At 43.5% G+C, this 19,462-nt stretch overlaps 1 protein-coding gene across 1 annotated transcript in view; it reads left to right on the plus strand.

Moving 5' to 3' along the window:
• The window catches only part of ELOVL2 (ELOVL fatty acid elongase 2), a 64,034-nt gene that overhangs the window by 40,857 nt on the left and 3,715 nt on the right, over positions 1 to 19,462 (plus strand). Inside the window, 5 exon segments of the mRNA XM_042937909.1 lie at positions 4,458 to 4,521; positions 8,901 to 9,088; positions 13,376 to 13,453; positions 17,107 to 17,181; positions 17,183 to 17,279. Coding sequence (XP_042793843.1) covers positions 4,458 to 4,521; positions 8,901 to 9,088; positions 13,376 to 13,453; positions 17,107 to 17,181; positions 17,183 to 17,279 — 502 coding nt within the window.

Here is a 19,462-nt window from a genome sequence, read left to right on the forward strand (position 1 = left end):
AGTTTCAGGTACACAACATATTGCTTCAGTTGTATACATTACTCAGTGCTCACCATGATAAATAGTCACCGTGTGTCACCAGACAATGTTATTACGGTATTATTGACTGTATTTTTCATCCCCATGACTTATCTGTTTTATAACTGGAAGTTTGTACCTCTTAATCCCATGTATTTTGCCTGTCCCCTCACCCACCTCCCCTCTGGCAACCACCAGTTTGTTCCCGGTATTTAAGTATATTTTTTTCTTTGGTGTTTTAGATTCCACATATAAGTGAAATCATGTGGTATTTCTCTTTCTTTGTCAGACTTCTTTCACTTAGCCTAATACCCTCCAGGTCCATCCATGTTGTCACAGATGACAAGATCTCACTTTTTTTTTATGGCTGGCTAATATTCCAGTGTGTATATACATCACATCTTCTTGATCCACTCATCTGTTGATGAACACTTGGGTTGCTTCCATGTCTTGGCCGTTGTAAATAGTGGTACGATAGACATAGGGGTGCATATGTCTTTTCAAATTAGTGTTTTTATTTCCTTTGGGTAAGTGCCCAATGGTGGTATTACTGGATTATATGATTGTTCAGTTTTAATCTTTTGAGGAACCTCCATGCTGTTTTTCACAGTGGTTGCACCAGTATGTTTTTCCACCAACAGTGCATGAAGGATCCCTTTTCTCCACATCCTACCAACAACACTTATTATTTCTTGTCTTTTTGATACTAGCCATTCTGACAGGTGCAAGGTGGTATCTCATTGCATTTTTCAATTGCATTTCCCTGACAATGAGTGACGTTGAGCATCTTTTCACGTGTCTTTTGGCCATCTGTGTGTCTTGTTTGGAATAATGTCTGTTCATGTCCTCTGCCTATTTTTTAATTGGAATATTTGTTTCTCGGTGTGGAGTTGTCCATGTTCTTTATCTATTTTGGATATTAATCCCTTATTAGATATATCTTTTGAAAATCTCTTCTCCCATTCAGTAGGTTGTCTTTTCGTTTTGTTGATGGTTTCTTTTGCTGTACGAAAGCTTTTTATTTTGGTGTAGTCCTAGTAGTTTACTTTCACTTTTGTTTCCCTTGCCTGAGGAGACATCCATGAATATATTGCTAACGGCAGTGTCCAGGAAATTACCTCCTATGTTTTCTTTTAGAAGTTTTGTGGCTTCAGGTCTCACATTTAGGTCTTTAATCCATTTTAATTTTGTGTATGGTGGTAAGAATGTGGTTCACTTTTACTCTCTTGCCTGTAGCTCTCCATTTTTCCCAGCAGCATTTATTGAAAAGACTGTCTTCCCGTTGTGTGTATTCTTGCTTTCATTGTCATAGATTAATTGACCATATAGGTTTGGGTCTATTTCTGGGTTCTTTTCTTTTCCATTGATCTGTGTGTCTGTTTTCATGCCAGTACCATACTGTTTTGATTACTACAGCTTTATGGTATATCTTGAAATTTGGACCTGTGATAGCTCTAGCTTTGTTCATTCTCAGGATTGCTTTGGCCATTTGAGGTCTTCTGTGGTTCCATTCAAATTTTGATACTTAATTATTCTATTTCCATGAAAAACACTGTTGGTATTTTTTTTTTTTAATTTTTTTTTTTTTCAACGTTTTTTATTTATTTTTGGGACAGAGAGAGACAGAGCATGAACGGGGGAGGGGCAGAGAGAGAGGGAGACACAGAATCGGAAACAGGCTCCAGGCTCCGAGCCATCAGCCCAGAGCCCGACGCGGGGCTCGAACTCACGGACCGCGAGATCATGACCTGGCTGAAGTCGGACGCTTAACCGACTGCGCCACCCAGGCGCCCCAACACTGTTGGTATTTTGATAATGACTGCATTGAATCTGTAGATTGTTCTCATAGTACGGACATTTTAACAATATTAATTCCTAATCCATGAGCATGGTATATCTTTCCATTTGTTTCTGTTATCTTCAGTTTTTTTCATCAGTGTCTTCTAGTTTTCAGAGTACAGATCTTTAACATCCTTGGTTAAATTTATTTCTAGATATTTTATTCTTTTTGATGCAGTTGTAAATGGGATTGTTTTTTAAATTTATTCTTTTACTTCATTACTAGTGTATAGAAATGCAACAGATTCCTGTACATTAATTTGTATCTTACAAATTTATTGGATTTATTTATTTGTTTTAATGATTTTTGATGGGAGTCTTTTAGGGTTTTCTATTTCAGTTATCTGCAAATAGTGACACTTCTACTTCTTCCTTACCAGCTTGGATTCCTTTTACTTCCTTTTCTTGTCTTATTCCTGCACCTATGACCTCCCAACACCATGTTGAATAAATGTAAGAGTGCACATCCTTGTCTCGTTCCTGATCTTAGAGCAAAAACTTTTGGTTTTTCACTGTCAAGTATGATGTTAGCTCCTGGTGGGTTTTTCAAATATGGCCCTTATTATGTTGAGGTATGGGCCCTCTAAACCCATGTTGTTGAGAGTTTTTTTCATCATGAATGTATGTTGTATTTTGTCAAATGCTTTTTTGGCATCTATTGAGATGATCATATGGTTTTTACTTTTCTACTTATTAATGTGATATATCAATTGCTTTGCAAATATTGAACCCCCTTTGCATCTCTGGGATAAACCCCACACGATTGTAGTGAATAATCCTTTTAATGTATTGTTGAATCTAGTTTGCTAATATTTGGTTGGATTTTTGCATCTATGTTCATCAGAGCTATTGGCCTGTAGTTTTTGTTTGTTTTGTCATGTTTTTGTAGTGCCTTTGTCTGGTTTTATTATCAGGGTATTGGTGTAGAATGCCCTCTCTTATTCATTTTTTCACTCTCTGCTCTCTCTTCAGTATCTTCCCCTCTGTTTTCTTTTATTTCTGGTCTTCTACTGTGACTTAGTTTCTGCAACATTGTAGAATGAATACAAGCTTTGTGACCTTTAGAGTTTTCTTAGACCTCCAGATGTTGGAAAATGGAGTTTGGACTGTAGCAAACAGACTGAAAACCTTTAAACGTGTGGGTGGATGTGGCAATGAGAGGAAGATTTCACTGGTATTTGTTATGAAGGTGGATATATCAGTGAGATTAACATTCTTTGCTCAAGAATGAGAGGCCTCAGGACAGACCTTCTCTGTTCTAATGGCAACACAAATCTTAACTCTGTCACACTGAAATGTGAGGTTAGCGACCTTTTCAAGACTAGAGGTCTCCTGAGATATCCATGGAAACCAAAACACTCTGTAAAAATTTCCAATCTTGGTTTAGCCCGGATACCTTTTATAGAGATACTATGATATAATAAAGGTCCTAATACATGACCAGCAGGTGTAGGTGCTAACAGATGTCGTCATTAAATCTTCTTCCACTCTCTCGAGCTTCCTAAAGTCCGCAAATACCTAAGTTTCCTTGAAATTTTCTCAGGATCAAAGTGACAAGTAAGAAATAGGTCTAAATGGTAGAGGCTGATCACCAAACCTGCAGATCTTCTTTTCAAATGCCAGCAAGTTAATTCTCTTCTTTGGCACTTATGCTTTCTTTGCAAATGAGATGCTTTGCACTCCGGTGGCTGATTATAGAGAATGTTCTAGATGAACATCCTGAGAGATGACGCTCACCTCACCAATCCACCAGCCCCAAATCATCATCAAAGATCCCTTTCCCATGAACACTGGGCAAATTTGTCTTTTCTTCCCTTTGCTTGAGGAGGTGCACTAGACCATTGTAGGCAAGGTTAGGGAACACCATCACAGGTATTTTGAACAACATAATAGCACACCAGAATGACCAGGAGCTAAATCCAGAGCCTGTAGCCAGTTTAGCAACCGTAAGGTTCTTAGCAGAAATTCTCCTATCCTGAATCCAGTTAAAGTGGCAGTAATCACCTGATGTACCCTAGAGATGCTGTTTATTGTAATATTAAATATATATTCATGTATAAGAAAGGTTTTGAAAACAAACAACATATAAAGGTTTTTAGATTATGGAAAAAATAGCTATAGTGCTTCATTGCCTTATGTGAAAAATAAGTCCCCTTTAAAGCTTTAAATTGAGCTTTGTGAAATACAGTTCAGCTGAATTTTTATTTAACAATTACATTATATCCTGCAGGTGTAGACCCTCCCTGTTGCTTGCACGTGACTCCTGTTAATTGCAACAATAGAAGTTGCTTATGGAAAAGCTTCTGCCTCTAAGCATTTTAGAGGGAAATGGAATTAAGGTCAATAATCCTTCAGTGTTTAAAAATGTACCAAGCCTGTTTTTCAGGACTGCCTCTTTCCTTTCCTTAGGCAATAGAATTTTTTCCTTCTAAATCCACACAAGCTCGTGAAGGATGAGACTGCGTTTAACTGGTCCCCTTCCCGTAAGTGTTTGCAGCCGAAAGTCCTTGAAGCTAGGACTTGGAGATTCTGGCAACTACATGTCTGTTTTGAATTTCCCAAAAAACTGAGTTAAATAATGTTTTCTTTTATCTTTTCAGGAGCATCTAAAGGCTTTTGATGATGAAATCAATGCTTTTTTGGACAATATGTTTGGACCTCGAGGTGAGTAAGCTACTTGAGAATTTCATGTGGAAGGAAACTAGTTGCAGAAGAGGGTTTTGTCATTTCTGGTGTTTTTTGTTTTTTTTTTTTTAATGTTTGTTTCTTTTTGAGAGAGAGACATACATACAGAATCCAAATCGGGCTCCAGGCTCCAAGCTGTCAGCAAAAGGCCTGATGCAGGGCTCGAACTCACGGACTGGGAGATCATGACCTGAACCAAAGTTGGACACTTAACCGACTAAGCCACCCAGGCACCCCTCTGGTACCTTGACGACAGTATGGTACTTAACATTTAGAGATCTAACTTCCCTCTCCTTTGATATCCTTCTCCAGAACATCTAGAAAGCCTCAGTGCACCTGCTCAACCTTCCTGGGATTAAAGTTCCAGGAGCCACAAGCAGGGACAGAATGCAGCGAAGCCCTTCCCATCGGTGTCTCTCGGGCCACCAGAGCAGGCCGGAGCCACCTGCTAACCGGGACTACTTTCTCTCCTGGCGCCATGGCCCACACACCTTCCACCTTCCCCACCCGCGCAGTCACCTCTCCTCTTTCCGGCCTCGTGTGTCTGGGGGCGTGAGCTCGCTCCGCCCGTGTTGTGGGCTGGAGGCCCTGCGCGCCCCCCCTCTTTTGTGTGTCACCCGTCACTTAGACTCACTGCGGCGCGCCGTCCCCTGCAGCGCTTCTTACGCTTCCCTGGGCATCTTAGTCACCCTGCATAGCTCGCAAACAAGTGGATGTTTTCCAAACAACGTGTTTCGTTTCACTTAGGCCTCGCTGGTTCACAAACCGTGGCGAATCTGTGCCTCTCTCCGGGTTATTTCCTCAGCACTGTTGGGTTAGGGAAATGGAGGGAAATGAGGTTTTCCTGTCTCTCAAAAACCTCCAAACAGCATCGTTTAGAGACTACTTAGACCACTCCAGTCTCTGCCTAGGCTTTATAAACGTCTGATGAACGACTGTTTGTATGATTTTAATATAATGATGCTGTGTGATTATTAGAGCTTTAAAAATATTTTCAGTCGCCTCCCCCACCCCGGCCCCCCACCCACCACCATTTGTCCTCGTGGTGACCCCGTGGGGTAGGCAAGGCAGGATCTCTGTATCGCATAAGCTCCCTTATTGAATATGTTCTCTGCCTCACAGTTCTTGTGGGTGCAGAGGAGGACGGTTCACGTAGAGGGCACGCAGGGTTTCTTGGCAACTGTGGCTTCTATTGGACACTTGCACCAGAGCGTGGAACAACAGTGTCTCTGTTCACACCGAGCTGTGCCTTTGCTAAGATTGCTGTGATCTGGAACTATGTGGATAGGGGTCCACGTACGGAGAGGATTGCAGTTTGTTTACTCAGCTCTGGTCATGTTTATGGAAGGTTTTTGTGGCGAGGAGATGGGAAGATTGACAGTTGACAACCGGGTCGGGTGACCTCCACGGTGACAGGGAATCTAGCCTCTGGGCTGTCCAGCATCCCTTTCCCTTTCCCAAAAGTGGCACAAGCTTAAGTTGACTGGCAGGCCACCTAGCAGACTTCCCGGGTGTCCCCAAGTCTCTTCTGTACTCACTTCTTCCACGTTGGCATCAGGGGATCTTGTCCTGGGCAGATACCCGACGCAGATGCAGTTAACCATTAACGTCCCAAAGATAGGATAAATCTTACTGCAAGTATTTGTTCCTCTCTCTGGGCTGGGACAGTTAACTCTCCTCCTTGACAAAAGCGGCAAGCATTTACAGGACCATGACAAAAGAAAACAGACCACTGGAGGTGCTGTATTTTGTACTGGGCTCATCCTGCCGATTGGCCTAGATTGCACGACTCAGAACTCAGTGGAGGTATGGGTGAGACACGGTGGGAGCGTAAGACCTGGGGTCTGTCTCTAGGCGGGAGGTCAGACTACCACCTCGGCGGTAGTTGCAAAGCAGTGAAGCAGACCACGTGTGTTGGTTTCCCGGGGCTGTGGTAACCACGTGCCACAAACCACGTGGCTTAAAGCAACAGTGGTTGATTCTCTCACAGTCCGGAGGCTACAGGTCTGACATCAAGGAGCTGGGAGGGCAGTGTTCCCTCTGAGTTTCTAGGGAAGAGTGCTCCCTGCCTTTCTCCCAGCTTCTGGCGTTGCCGGCAATCTCTGGCATTGCTTGGCTCGGAGATGTATCTCCCTGTTCTCTGCCTCCATTTGCACGTGGCTTCTCCTCTTCGCGTCCCTGTGTCCACATCTCCCCTTGTAATATAGGACACTGGTCACAGCGAGGGACCACCTAGTCCAGTACGACATCTTCTTAACTGGGTCAGACCTGTGAAGACCTTATGTCCAAGTAAGGTCACAGTCACGCGGGTATCAGGAGTTCGGACTTAACCATATCTTTTGGGGGGACACCGTTCAATCCATAACACCGTAACAGGAGGTGGGGTAGCGATTTAGTGCAAATATGTAACTGTTTCACTCTCTGTGGCTCAATTGTTCTCAAACATAAACTGGCAATAATTACATCACCTGTATGGTGGATGCATCTGTTACCTGCACTGTGGTGATGGCATCGTGGGAGTTTGCATAAGTCCAAACCCATCAAATTATGCACATTAAATATGTACAGGTTTATCAGTTATACCTCAAAACTATTTGAGATATCAACTATATAATTAGATTACTTTGGGAATTAAGTTAATACATGTAAAAAGCTTTATTAGGACAGTGCCTGGCACAGAATAAGTGTTCAGTAAATATAAATTGTGATAACAGTGTTCCAGCCATCATAACACATTAATTATAAAATTATAATTACATTGTTACGCAGGTGGAGAGCTGTAGTAGGAAAGGGTAAGAAGAAGCAGCTCCCTTCCAACAGCAGGACATTTATCTGGTTTTTAGAGGATGCGTAGGATGTATTTTATTTTATTATTATCTTTTTTTTTTTTAATTTTAGAGAGTACGAGTGGGGGAGAGGGGCAGAGGGGGAGAGAGAGAATCTTCAGCAGGCTCAGCACTGAGCCCAACACGGGGCTCGATCCCACAACCCTGGGATCATGACCTGAACCAAAATCAAGAGTCGGTTCAACTTACTGAGCCACCCAGGCGCCCCATGGGAGCATAGGATTTGGATTCAGAGGTGAACATTAGGAAGTGGCACATGGGACAGACTTTTCCGACCAGTGATTTCCTGCAGGTTGTGTGAAGGTAGGTCTCTGCTAGTCACACGAATGCTGAGGTGGGCCCCTCGCCTGCCGTGTTCTCTCCATCACAACTGGAGGAGTTTACAGAACAGGTGATGGGACAGAGCCTGAGAAGGCACTTTCCTCTGTGCTGTCCGTCAGGTGGGGTGGAGTAAGGGGGGCTGGCGTATCTTACAGATCTATTATGTGTGTTTTATGTAGATTTTTACGTTTTCACCCTCCAGAGCAAGGAACGCTTGCTGTATCTTGGTTCTTGCCTCCTGGCTATTGATACTTCTAGTCCATGGTCAGGTTTCAGTCCTCGGTTATATTTTCTGCCCTCACCTCTGAATCATCAGCCCCCAAGGCTTTGCCTTCTTCAGCTTCCCGTGGTTGTTGGGTTCAGTCCCACGGCTCTGGCTCAGCTGAGCTCTCAACTCTGCCTGGTTTACCGCACGGTGGTCCTCACCGAGCTGCGGGGTGTGGGGTGTGTGAACCAGTATACGCTGTCGATACCCCTTCTCTTCTGCCTACTCCAGACTCCACCGAGGAAGGCAGCACCGGGTGGAACGTGCTGGGCAGCAGAGGTGAATTCAGATCCTGACGCTGCTGCCCCCTGCTGTGTGGCCTCGGCAGGTTACTGTAGCTTTCTGAGCTGTTTTTCATCCACAGAACGGCATGATGGCACGTCCTGTTTACAGGGTTAGAATAAATAAACATAGTAACTGTTCCGGGGAAGACGCTAGAACTCTTACCGCCCGCCTTGATCACCTGTCCCCGTCACTCAGGGTTCAGCCTAAGCCCTGTTTGCTCCGTGAGATCTTCCTTAACTCCTCCCACCCCAGGGGTTTCTTCTTCAGAACTGTAACTCCAGTCCTGCTTATCGCGGCTTATTACTCGGGTTCTTGTGGGTTCTTGTCGTATTGTTGCTTGTTGTATCCAGTATGGAACATACAATATATGTGACAGGAGGTATTAAAAGTTCTCATGACAAGAAAAATTTTTGTAACTATGTAAGGTGATGGATGTTAACTAGATTTATTGCGGTGATGATCTTGTAGCGTGTGCAAATATTGAATCGTGTTGTGCTCCTGAAACTCATGTTCTACCTCAGTAAAAAACAAAAGGCCAAACAAAAAAAAACCCCAAAACTTTTTAAATACATGTGATAATATTTTAAAACTAAACAGAAGCACCCCCCTTTAGGATTCTCACTGTATGTGTTTCCTTTCAGATTCTCGAGTCAGAGGATGGTTCATGTTGGACTCTTACCTTCCTACCTTTTTTCTTACTGTCCTGTATCTGCTTTCAATATGGCTGGGTAACAAATACATGAAGAACAGACATGCTCTCTCCCTCAGGGGTATCCTCACCTTGTATAATCTCGGAATCACACTTCTCTCCGTATATATGCTGGCAGAGGTAAGTGTCTATGTAGGAACTCTGGAGTCTGGTAAGTAAGTGTCTCTGAGAAGTAAATCTGGCCTGCCAGAACTATCCAGCGCTGCTCTCAGTACCGTTCAAGATCTCAGGAGCTGTTCCAGCATCTGATACTGTTTCGTCAGAAAATCTTGGGGAAATCTTTGTTTCTGAGAATTTTTCTCATCCCAATTTAGGCCTGTTTCTTTCCTTAAAAAAAATTTTTTTTAATGTTTATTTATTTTTAAGAGAGAGCGTAAGCAGGGGGGAGGCATAGAGAGAGGGAGACACAGAATCTGAAGCAGGCTCCAGGATCCTAGCTGTCAGCACAGAGCCCATCGCGGGGCTCAAACCCACATACCGTGAGATGGTGACCTGAGCCAAAGTCACTTAACCAACTGAGCCACCGAGGCGCCCCTAGGCCTATTTCTTGAATCCTTAGTCTTTCACTATAATTCAAAGTCGCAATTTAGATCTGAGTGGGCCTTTAAAGCTCATATGTGCTAGTTTTCTCCTTTTACAGATGATGATACTGAGGCTTGGAAAAGTTACATGACTTGCCTGAGAATAGACGGCTCTTGAGGACAGAGCAGTTTTTAAGTTAAAAATCAAATGCAGTTAGTCGGAAATACAGATACACAGTCCCTTAAAGACTACTCCCTCCATCTTTGGTCCCCCGTGACGGGGGCATCGCGGTTTCTGAGGACTGACTGCGGAGTCCCAGGCTGAGATTCCAGCCCCGCTCCTGCTGCCCTCATTACATCATGCATCGCCCGTTCCTTTGTAACGTGCCAAACCCAAGTCATTTTACAAGAAAGGGAACAAGTAACAATTGCGCTCTCTGTACAACCCAAAGCCTGCTTCACTCTGCCTGCCACAAAGGAAAGTCAACAAGTGCCAAATAAACCTGCTCCAGCGAGCAGAGGGAAAACAAAAACAAGACAAAACCTTTCTTAGGGAACAGGATAAAATCACTCATGTCAGTTACAAATGGCTGACAATGGCACAAGTATAGTTGCCTTCCTGGTCCTTGAATTCTAAAAGAAGATAACTCCTCACGTAAAATACAGATCCTCTCGGCCACAGAGTTCAATCTGTGCATTGCTCTGCTGTGCACCATTCTGAAGACGCTTAATAACCATTACTTAACATGACTTACAACACCGATGCCCACAGTTCCGTGATCAGAGTGCAGATGGAATTCAGGGTCTAGAAAGCCCCCCCCTACAGTCCTGTCGCATCAGTGATCCTAATTTACCTGACTCTGAAAGGGGAATTTTTATGTAGGTTTTCAACGAGGTAAATCTTAGTTCACTAGATGAGCTTGCGAGATACTGATTGACAGGGTTAGTTTCTTGGGGAAGAAACAAAGGGAAAGATACTCTTCCTTAGATTGTTCTCAGAAGCAGCACCTGCGTCAGAAGGGCAGCCGAATGACCACACCGGAAGCCCGAATACCAGCTGGAGACTTCGGAGTAGTGGAGTCAGCAGATGCGAATGCAGGTGTCACGCTCTGTAATTCTGGGGCAGTTAATTAGGCTCTCTGACCCTTACACGACTTGTCTTTAAAATGGAAATATGGGGGGCGCCTCAGTGGCTCAGTCAGTTAAGTGTCGGGTCATGATCTCGCAGTTCGTGAGTTCAAGCCCCGCGTCGGGTTCTGCGCTGACAGCTCAGAGCCTGGAGCCGGCTTCGGATTCTGTGTCTCCCCTTCTCTGCTCCTACCGCACTTGCACTCATGTTCTCTGTCTCAAAAATAAATAAACATTAAAAAAATAGAAGTCATATGGAGATAGGGTCCTCGTTCTACTTAGCTCATGAGTCTGCTAGAAGGATTAGTCAGTTCTGTTCAGTCAACATTCTGTGAGCATCCACTAGGTGCTGTGAATTGTATACTCAGCCAAGGAGATATTAAGATGGGTAACACGTGATTTTTGTACTCGAAAAAGCTCATAGACCAGTATACAGCAGGACTTCATGAATATGAGAATGCCGTGTAAATATTAAGGTGAATATTATTCACCATTAACAGGAATAAGAACAGTAGTGTTTGGACAAGTAAATGGCTTCGACCCATTTTTAGGGAGAACGTTGGTACTTAGTCCCTTCCCTACAAGAATGTGATCCATTGCTTGTCCACTGTGCTCTTCTCACACTCCTATAGCTCTTGGTTCACAGTTACCGCTGTTGATTGCCCCCTGCTGTCCTCTGATTGTAGCCTCTTCCAGGGCAGGCATACGGTCTTAGACACTTTTGGGGTATGTGTAACAGCCACTAGTTGATGATGGGTTGACTGAACCTTGCTAACTTGTTAAGCCCAGTTCAGATGTTTGCTTGGGCCAGGAAGGTACTGCTAAAATTACTTAGAGTCTTTCAACAAACACGTATGGAGTTTCTACAGTGTGTCAGATTCTATTCTAGGCTCTACAGCCCCGCCTTTCCCCTTGCAACGCTGACCAGTGGTGGGCTGGTGGGGGGGCAGGAAGGCCTCTGATATTCGAGCAGAAATCAAGCATATGAAGATCTGAAGGAACTGTGTTCGTGCAGAACAAGCAGCAAACGTAAAGGCCTTGAGGCAGGAACAAGCTTGGGATGTTCAAAGACCACAAAAAAGAAACAGTGCAGCTAGACCACCGTGGTCAGAGGAGGGGATGGTTCATGATGAGGCAGAGCGGTGGCAGAACATAGAGGGCCTTGTAAAGAGTTTGGCTTCTATTCTGAGTATCGTGGCAGGCCACTGGGGGATTTTAATGAGGGGAGTGATCGATCTTCCTTCTCAGATATATGGTTGCATCCACTACATGGAAAACGGACTGGGACAGTGAGTTGAGGGCAAGAGCGGAAGCAGAGTCCAGGAGACGGTTGGAGCGCTGTTGTCACAGATGCCGGTGGCCTGGACTGAGGAGTTGGAAATGGGGAGAAGCGGAGGTATCCTAGACCTCTTTTGGAGCAAGCTAGGCTCCACCTCCTAAGGCTAACCCTGTCCAATAGCCTGGTTTCCTTTCCTTCAACACCCAGGATGGATGGCTCCCATCTGCCAAGCCCGCCAGGGGATAAGCAATGGACCTGTGCAAGGCACATAGAGTCTTTCATAGAGCGGCTGCTTAATTCTATTTAGGTTTTAAATTGTCAGACAGCTTTAAACAATCTAAATGGTTTTTTTTAGTAGTTTGACGGCTTTCAGCGTTCAATTTTAACATCCTACCACTCCCCCTGTGTATTTCTCTGCAGGGTGTACCTTTACACGCCTCTGATGAGCAGCCACAAATAGTAGGCCTTTGCATACCTTATGTAACACGTTAACTAGACTCCTCGTGGTGATCATTTAACAATATACACAAATATCGAATATGCAAAAGTCCTTGGCAAACTTGTCAGGAGCATAGGTTTCTTTTTATATCCAGAGATATTTTTCATTCAGCAATTGTAAACGACTGCCTACTATTCCTGAAGTTGGAAAGGTTAAACATTTTCTATAAATAAAATTTGAAGAAGGGGAAAAATACCGTCTGTACCTGCTTTGTATTCTAGAATCTTAAGTTTTTACAGTAATAGCCGGAAAGAAGAGAGAACTTCTTTGGCAGAATTTTCCACAAAGTATAAAAAGCTTATTTTCTCATAATTTATTGGGTGCTTTCTATGTGCTGGGCATTGGGCAAGGAATGGTGAATTCAAAGATGAGCAAAAAACACAGATCTTCATGGAGACTTTTGGTTTTTGAACATAATGAGGGATATAAATATTAATCATTTATAATCACACACATGATTGAGTACCAAGTAGCATAAATACAGTGAAGAAAATGACTTAAGAACCTTTGAGCCCTGATTTTCCCATCTGTAAAATGGTAATAAATATGTACATAATAAAATTATGGAGACGATCAGCTAAGGTAAATATAAACCAATATAAAGTATTATTAAAATTTTAGTGTAGTTTTTGCATTTGTTTATATTTAATTCTGTGTTTTACCTGTGGAAACATACGGCTAGATGATTCCTTACATAAAATATTTTGTTACTCAAATGATAGCTAAACTCTGTTACTTTGGGCCAAGGTAAAGTTCAGAAGTAAATTATACCCATTAAAGAATACCAACTATTGGTATCTATTCAACAGCAAGAATTAATTCCTTTGATAACATGTTTGGGGACAGGATTGAGAAAGTCAGATGCTGGGAAGTTTCTACTCAGACCTTGAACAGACAGACGCCAGTCAGGAACATGAATGGGAAATCTAGTCCTCTTTCAAATGTTCGTGTTAATTTTTCCCCCTCTGTTTCTTTGGCAGCTTATTCTCTCCAGTTGGGAAGGAGGCTACAATTTACAGTGTCAAGATCTCACCAGTGCAGGGGAAGCTGATGTCCGGGTAAGTCTTGAGAAGCTAATCGACCATCTGTAACCGTTTCTCCTAGAAAAGGAGAGGAGGCCTTATCCTTCCAGATATGAGGATGGGGCTGGAATTACATAAGAAAGGGAGTCGTGTTCTGATAGAAATACTTGGTAACAAAAATGTTTTTCAAATGTCCAACTATGGGGGAACTGATTGAATAAACCATGGCTTGTCCAGGAATGGTTCCTTTTGCAAAATGGAATGACGAAGATCTCTATACTGTTACAGAGTAATCTCTGGGACGTGATCTCAGTTAAAAAACAAAACAAAACAACTTGCAGACCATGTTTATAATATAGTACCTTCTGTGTAAGAAGTGATATGAATATATGTGTGTGTGTGTGTGTGTGTGTGTGTTTGCTTTTAAAACAAACCATGGTAGAATAAACCAAAACCCAACAAAGTGTTTCCTTTTGGGTGAAGGAACTGGGCAGAGGTGATAGGGATGGAATGTACCTTGAGTCATACTTGATTTTGGAACCATTAAGTGTTTTACATTGTTTGAAACAAAATTAATTTTAAAAAGAAAGCAAGGCAGCCTTCCTCCCAAAACTTGGAAACTCAAAGAAATGGATATACCCGTGTATTAAGTGACTTTAAAACATGGTGTTTTGACTGACCATCCCTAGGGGATGTATCTTAACAGTATTCAGTAATTTTTTTGATTGCTATTAATGAAAATACTGGTGTTGCTTCTCTGAGACTGTTAAAGGTACACTGTAGGATGAAGTTAAGTATTTAATAATGTTAATATCATTACAACTAGTATTTGAGACCTAGAAAAGAGATACCAATTAAAAAGTCAAACGAACACTGATCATAGATTCAAATTGGAAATATCAGAATTAGCTTTATTCTTTCTAAAAACAAATGTGTTATTTAGCTCTATCTACGGAAAAGGCCTAGTTAGTCTCTGACAGCCCAGTGCGGTGAGGAGTGAATACCCAGATTGTGCTTTCTAAATATAATTTTCCACCAGAAGGGATTAGGATTCTTAGAGAATTGGCCAATTCCTGGGTTGGGGTGGGAAATGTGTATAAGCAAAATCGAGGACATCTTGTGACAGAAAGCACGTAAGCTGTCCAGACTACCCAGGTCATGACAAAAAGACCGAGGAGCCATCTTGAAGGGACTCCCAGCGTGCAAGATGGGACAATTCAAAAAGAATACTGACTGGAATGGGTTGAAGCATACCAAGTTTAGTAAAAACCCATGAGTTTAAAATGATACTAAAAAACACATTGTTGCCTTCTGAAGGTTGCTAGAACACCAGCTCTTTCTAGGGGAAAAATGTTAAAGGGAAAGAATCAAACATTGATCTTTGCTTTTCACGTGTGAATTTCCAAATAGAGGAAGAGAGAGAGCTCTTCTCTATAGAAAAGTGCATAAGTAACGAGAGAACTAGAAAATCACCCTTTTGTAACTCCTAGTTGAAATCATGGATCTGTTCGGCCGTCATCCATCCATAAGGGATAAAACTGTTGGGTGAACGCTGAACGGAACTTCATAATAATTGGATTAGCTGTTAACACCTGAACTCTATCACGAACGCCAGCGGGACGACCAGAAATGATGTGCCCTTCCAGTGTGATGTGCCAGGAAGTACACAGAACCATGGACTCAGAGTTCCTGCCAAATTCCCTAAGTCTCAGTCCTTCAAGCCGCTAAATCTCATTGCTTTGTTTCACAAAATGTGGGGGATAGAGAAGTTAAATAACGTTAGGAATTCACAATATTAGAAATTCCATGCAACAACTGATCTAGTGTTCATGAAGAAAAGACAGGAAGAGGGGAAGCAAGGAAAGGGGACTGTTACTGATTAGAAAAGACTAACAAACTTTATCAAATCAGTGCAAGCTGGACCTTGGTTGCATCCAGACTTAAATCAGTTCTAAAAGGCCATTTTTAAGACACTTTGACCATGGATGAGGCTATTGGTAGATATTAAGGAGTCCCTGATTTTATTAGCTAATGACATCGTGGTTATGGTGAAGTAAAAGTTTCCTTCCTCTCTCTCTGTTGGTGGTTTTTATAGATGAAATGATACCTTGCCTTTGCTTAGAATATGCTGTACAGCCCCTAAAAATGTTGAGAAATAGAATTGATCCAACAAATTGGAATCATATTGAAAGTTTTGAAGTTTAGTGATAGGTAACACAGGTTCCTTATACTTCCTCTCCTTGATTGAAATTTTCTATAATGAAAAACATGCTTATTAGCAGAAACCTTTTAATGAAAATCTTTCATAGTAAGATGTACATTTCAGAATGCATTTTAAAAAACATCTTCAAAGCCGTAGTATGAAAAAAGTATATATAGAGGTTTCTCTGCACCCATTTTATTTCTAATGTGTTATCACAGAGCAGCGCACTTCGGGCTACCATACAATTCTCTAAAAGTCATTGTCGTTTTACATTTGTATTTGACTTAATATCTGTGAAGTTGAATCACACTCTCAAACATTAAGATGGAAACCAGCACACCTCCTTGTCTTCTTGGCAGGCAGACAATAGAGCATGATATTCTGACTTCAAAGTTCCTTTTGCACACACTCTCCTCATACGTTTAAATGTTAGTGCTAAAAACACTGCCGCTAAAGTATTTCCCTGTGGCTGAGACTTGTAAGGGGCTCAGGAGGGAAAGTAGGAATCCCGACCCACCAGCCACGTCAGTGAGGAGGGAGGAGCATCGTGATTTTTTTTTTTTAAGCTTGTGCTTAAGTTCCAGTTGGCCAACATACAGTGTAATACTAGTTTCAGGTGTACAAGGTAGCGATTCAACACCCCATATGACACCTGGGAGCACCTGGATTTTAAATCTTCCGAGGAGGAGGAGACACGAAAGCAGCAGTCGTCCACTTACAGACGCCTCCTGGGCTCCAGCACAGCTAAGAGACCAAACACGCGCACAGTAGGGAACTAGAGAAAAAACTAAGACCTAGTGTCACGAGCAGTAGCGATCTGTTGAGTGCTGAGCCCTGAGCAGAGATGAGACAGCCCCTGCCTTGTGTGATTTGCCCTCGGTCGCATTAACCCTCACTACACCGTCATGGTTACTGAAAGCAGAGGCATAGAGCAGTTTCCAAATGCAAAGGAAGACGTGGCTGATGAGGCCTGAGAAAAGGCGAGGAGAGGGTTAGGAGGAGGCATTTAAGGGTGTTCCCCAAGGATGCCAGGCGTGCGGTAGGAAAGGAGGGTGGACGCGGGGAGAAGGGTGCCAGGAGGCCCAGGGGCCCCGGCGGCGGCGAGTGCCGGAAGAGGGAGCAGACGGCCTTGATGGCGCCCAGTGCTGTGCTCTGAGAGGGTGCTGGAAATCCCTGCCAGCGCAGGCTGGAGAACGAGCCCGTGTTCGGCGGGTGCAGGGGAGTCACCTGATCAGATCACGCGTGTCGGAGGGGCAACTCCTTTTCACCAGAGTGGGGTGGATTGCTGGGAATGAGGAGAAGCTGGGGGCAGAGATGCCAGGAAGGTGCTTTGGTGATGGCCTGAGACAGAAACGCCCGCTGGTGGAGTGCGGCATCACGCAGGTTGCTGGGGGGGGGGGGGAGGGGGGGCGGGGGGGGGCAGCCAGCCAGGGGGAGCGTTTTCATTCACTCACCTTTTCTTTTTCCTGTTTTAACATCCTTACAGGTAGCCAAGGTGTTGTGGTGGTACTACTTCTCCAAGTCCATAGAGTTCCTGGACACAATTTTCTTTGTTTTGCGGAAAAAAAACCAGTCAGATTACTTTTCTTCACGTATACCATCATGCCTCCATGTTTAACATCTGGTGGTGTGTTTTGAACTGGATACCTTGCGGGCAAAGTAAGTTCTGTTGCCGCTTCTTCAGTTCCGTGTCATGGGTCTCGCGAGGCCTCTAGCGGGTGCCTGGGGTTGAATACTGTTGTACTGATGTGGCTCTGGAGACGGAAGAGGGAGGCACACGGCGCAGCACGCGGCTGCCCGTGTGGCCACTTTCGCGTCTTTCGTTCCTGCAGAATGGGAGCGTTACCTTAAATGCATTTTGTTTTCCCCCTGCGCCAAATGTCCGCGGGCCAGAAGCACGCACCCCAGCTGGAGTAATTTTACTCCAGCACCAGGGGCTCAAGGACTCCTGTCGAAACAAATCCAGCACCTTCCACTTGGTGGAGGTCATCACTCGGCTGTCCTATAGATTGGACTTTTTTTTCCATTCTGAAAAGTTAAAGGCACGTCTCTGTGTGGCTTCCAACGTTTGTTTTTACTGAGAGCTACAATGCGCCTTATATCACAGCCTCTTTACGTGTATGCACTTTGTGTGGAACAGAAATTTCAGGAGATGTTTACCCTAGCTCTGTGATGCACTTTGGGTTTTTGTTGTTGTCGTTTCATTAATCCTGTTGCACTTTTTCAAAAAGCTGATGAGCGCTCTCACTGCATTGATTTCACAGTCATTAATGGGTCCCTTCTGACCTGCAGTGCAGACAGCACTTTCTATGTGATCGTCTTATGTCCCCAGCTTTAAAAATCTTCTGTGAAAACTCAGAACAGGTAAAACTTACGTCAAAATGATTTGGGGATCTTAGAGATATTTTTTAAATGTCAAGGAGAGGGGCGCCTGCATGGCTCAGTCGGTTCAGCGTCTGATCACGGTCTCACGGTTCGTGGAATCGAGCCCCACGTCGGGCTCTGTGCTGACAGTGTGGAGCCTGCTTGGGATTCTCTCTCCCTCCCTCTCTCTCAAAATAAACTTAAAAAAATAAATAAAATGCCAAGGATATTTGGAATATATCCGTGACTATGAAGATGCAAATTAAAACCAGAGTGTGAAGCAGGAAAGTGCTGGGGATGAAGTGGTCAGAAAGATGTTTTTATTTTAACGCTCTCCTGGACCAAATCTGGCTTCTTGAGTTGAGTGATTAAAACTATGATAGACTTAATGCTGTCATCAATATACAGACCGTAATCAATATCAAGCAACTATCAAGGTTAAGTATTTTTTGTGATTGTCAACAATTTCATTACAAATCACTAAACATCTAAACCTCCTTCTCACGTAATCCCCATGTAAAGACCTGGGATTCTTGTAGATGAAATGCGGTGTGTGTGACAATTCATAGTCAACCTAAAATATTATAAAAATCATGTCCCAGGGGCTCCTGGGTGGCTCAGTCGGCTGAGCGTCTGACTTCAGCTCAGGTCATGATCTCACGGTCCATGAGTTCGAGCCCCGCGTCGGGCTCTGTGCTGACAGCTCGGAGCCTGAAGCCTGCTTGGGATTCTGTGTCTCCCTCTCTCTCTGCCCCTCCCCTACTCATGCTCTCTCTCTCAAGAATAAACATTAAAAAAAAATTTTTTTAATCATACCCCATTAATTCATGGTAATGAAAGCTCAAGCAGTAAAGAAATACTGCTGTAACCAGTTATTCCAGCCAGTATTTGCTGAGTACTTACTAGATTCTGGCGGTGGTGTCTGAGGCACCCAGACACCCCTGTTTCTCATTCATTGATTTGCATGGATCTAACCAGACCTTGATTTAGACTGGGAAAACCAGGCTAGAGAGTTTAAATTCATTAGCCAGCGTAGGTACTGCACTTTTCAGTTTCCGTAGCATTATGCACTCAATCCCAGCACCGCCCAGAGAGCCAATTACTGCCCTGCCCATTTCCCAGTGACAGAATCAAAATTTACAAAGTAAAACTAATGTATCTAAGGGGACATAGCTGATAGGGGTCCTCTAGCCCCACAGCCCCTTCCACCACAGGACTGAGAGCTCACAGCCCAGCCATCTGGATCCCAACGTAACAGAGGTAGTGTTTGCTTTGCCGGGCACTGTCGTGAGCACTTTGTGTGTATCGATTGGTCTAATCCTCACGACAGTGGGTTCCCGGTTTCCAACAAATAGACCCGTCTCTGACATCTCACCCCTTCAAACTAAATCCTTTTGCTTCTTAGCTGAGCAACATAGAACTTCTCTCTTTTTCCTTTGGTTTCCTGAAACACCATTTGCCCACGTTGACGGAAGCTA

Source organism: Panthera leo, chromosome B2 (genome assembly GCF_018350215.1).
Source record: "Panthera leo isolate Ple1 chromosome B2, P.leo_Ple1_pat1.1, whole genome shotgun sequence".
NCBI lineage: Eukaryota > Metazoa > Chordata > Mammalia > Carnivora > Felidae > Panthera > Panthera leo.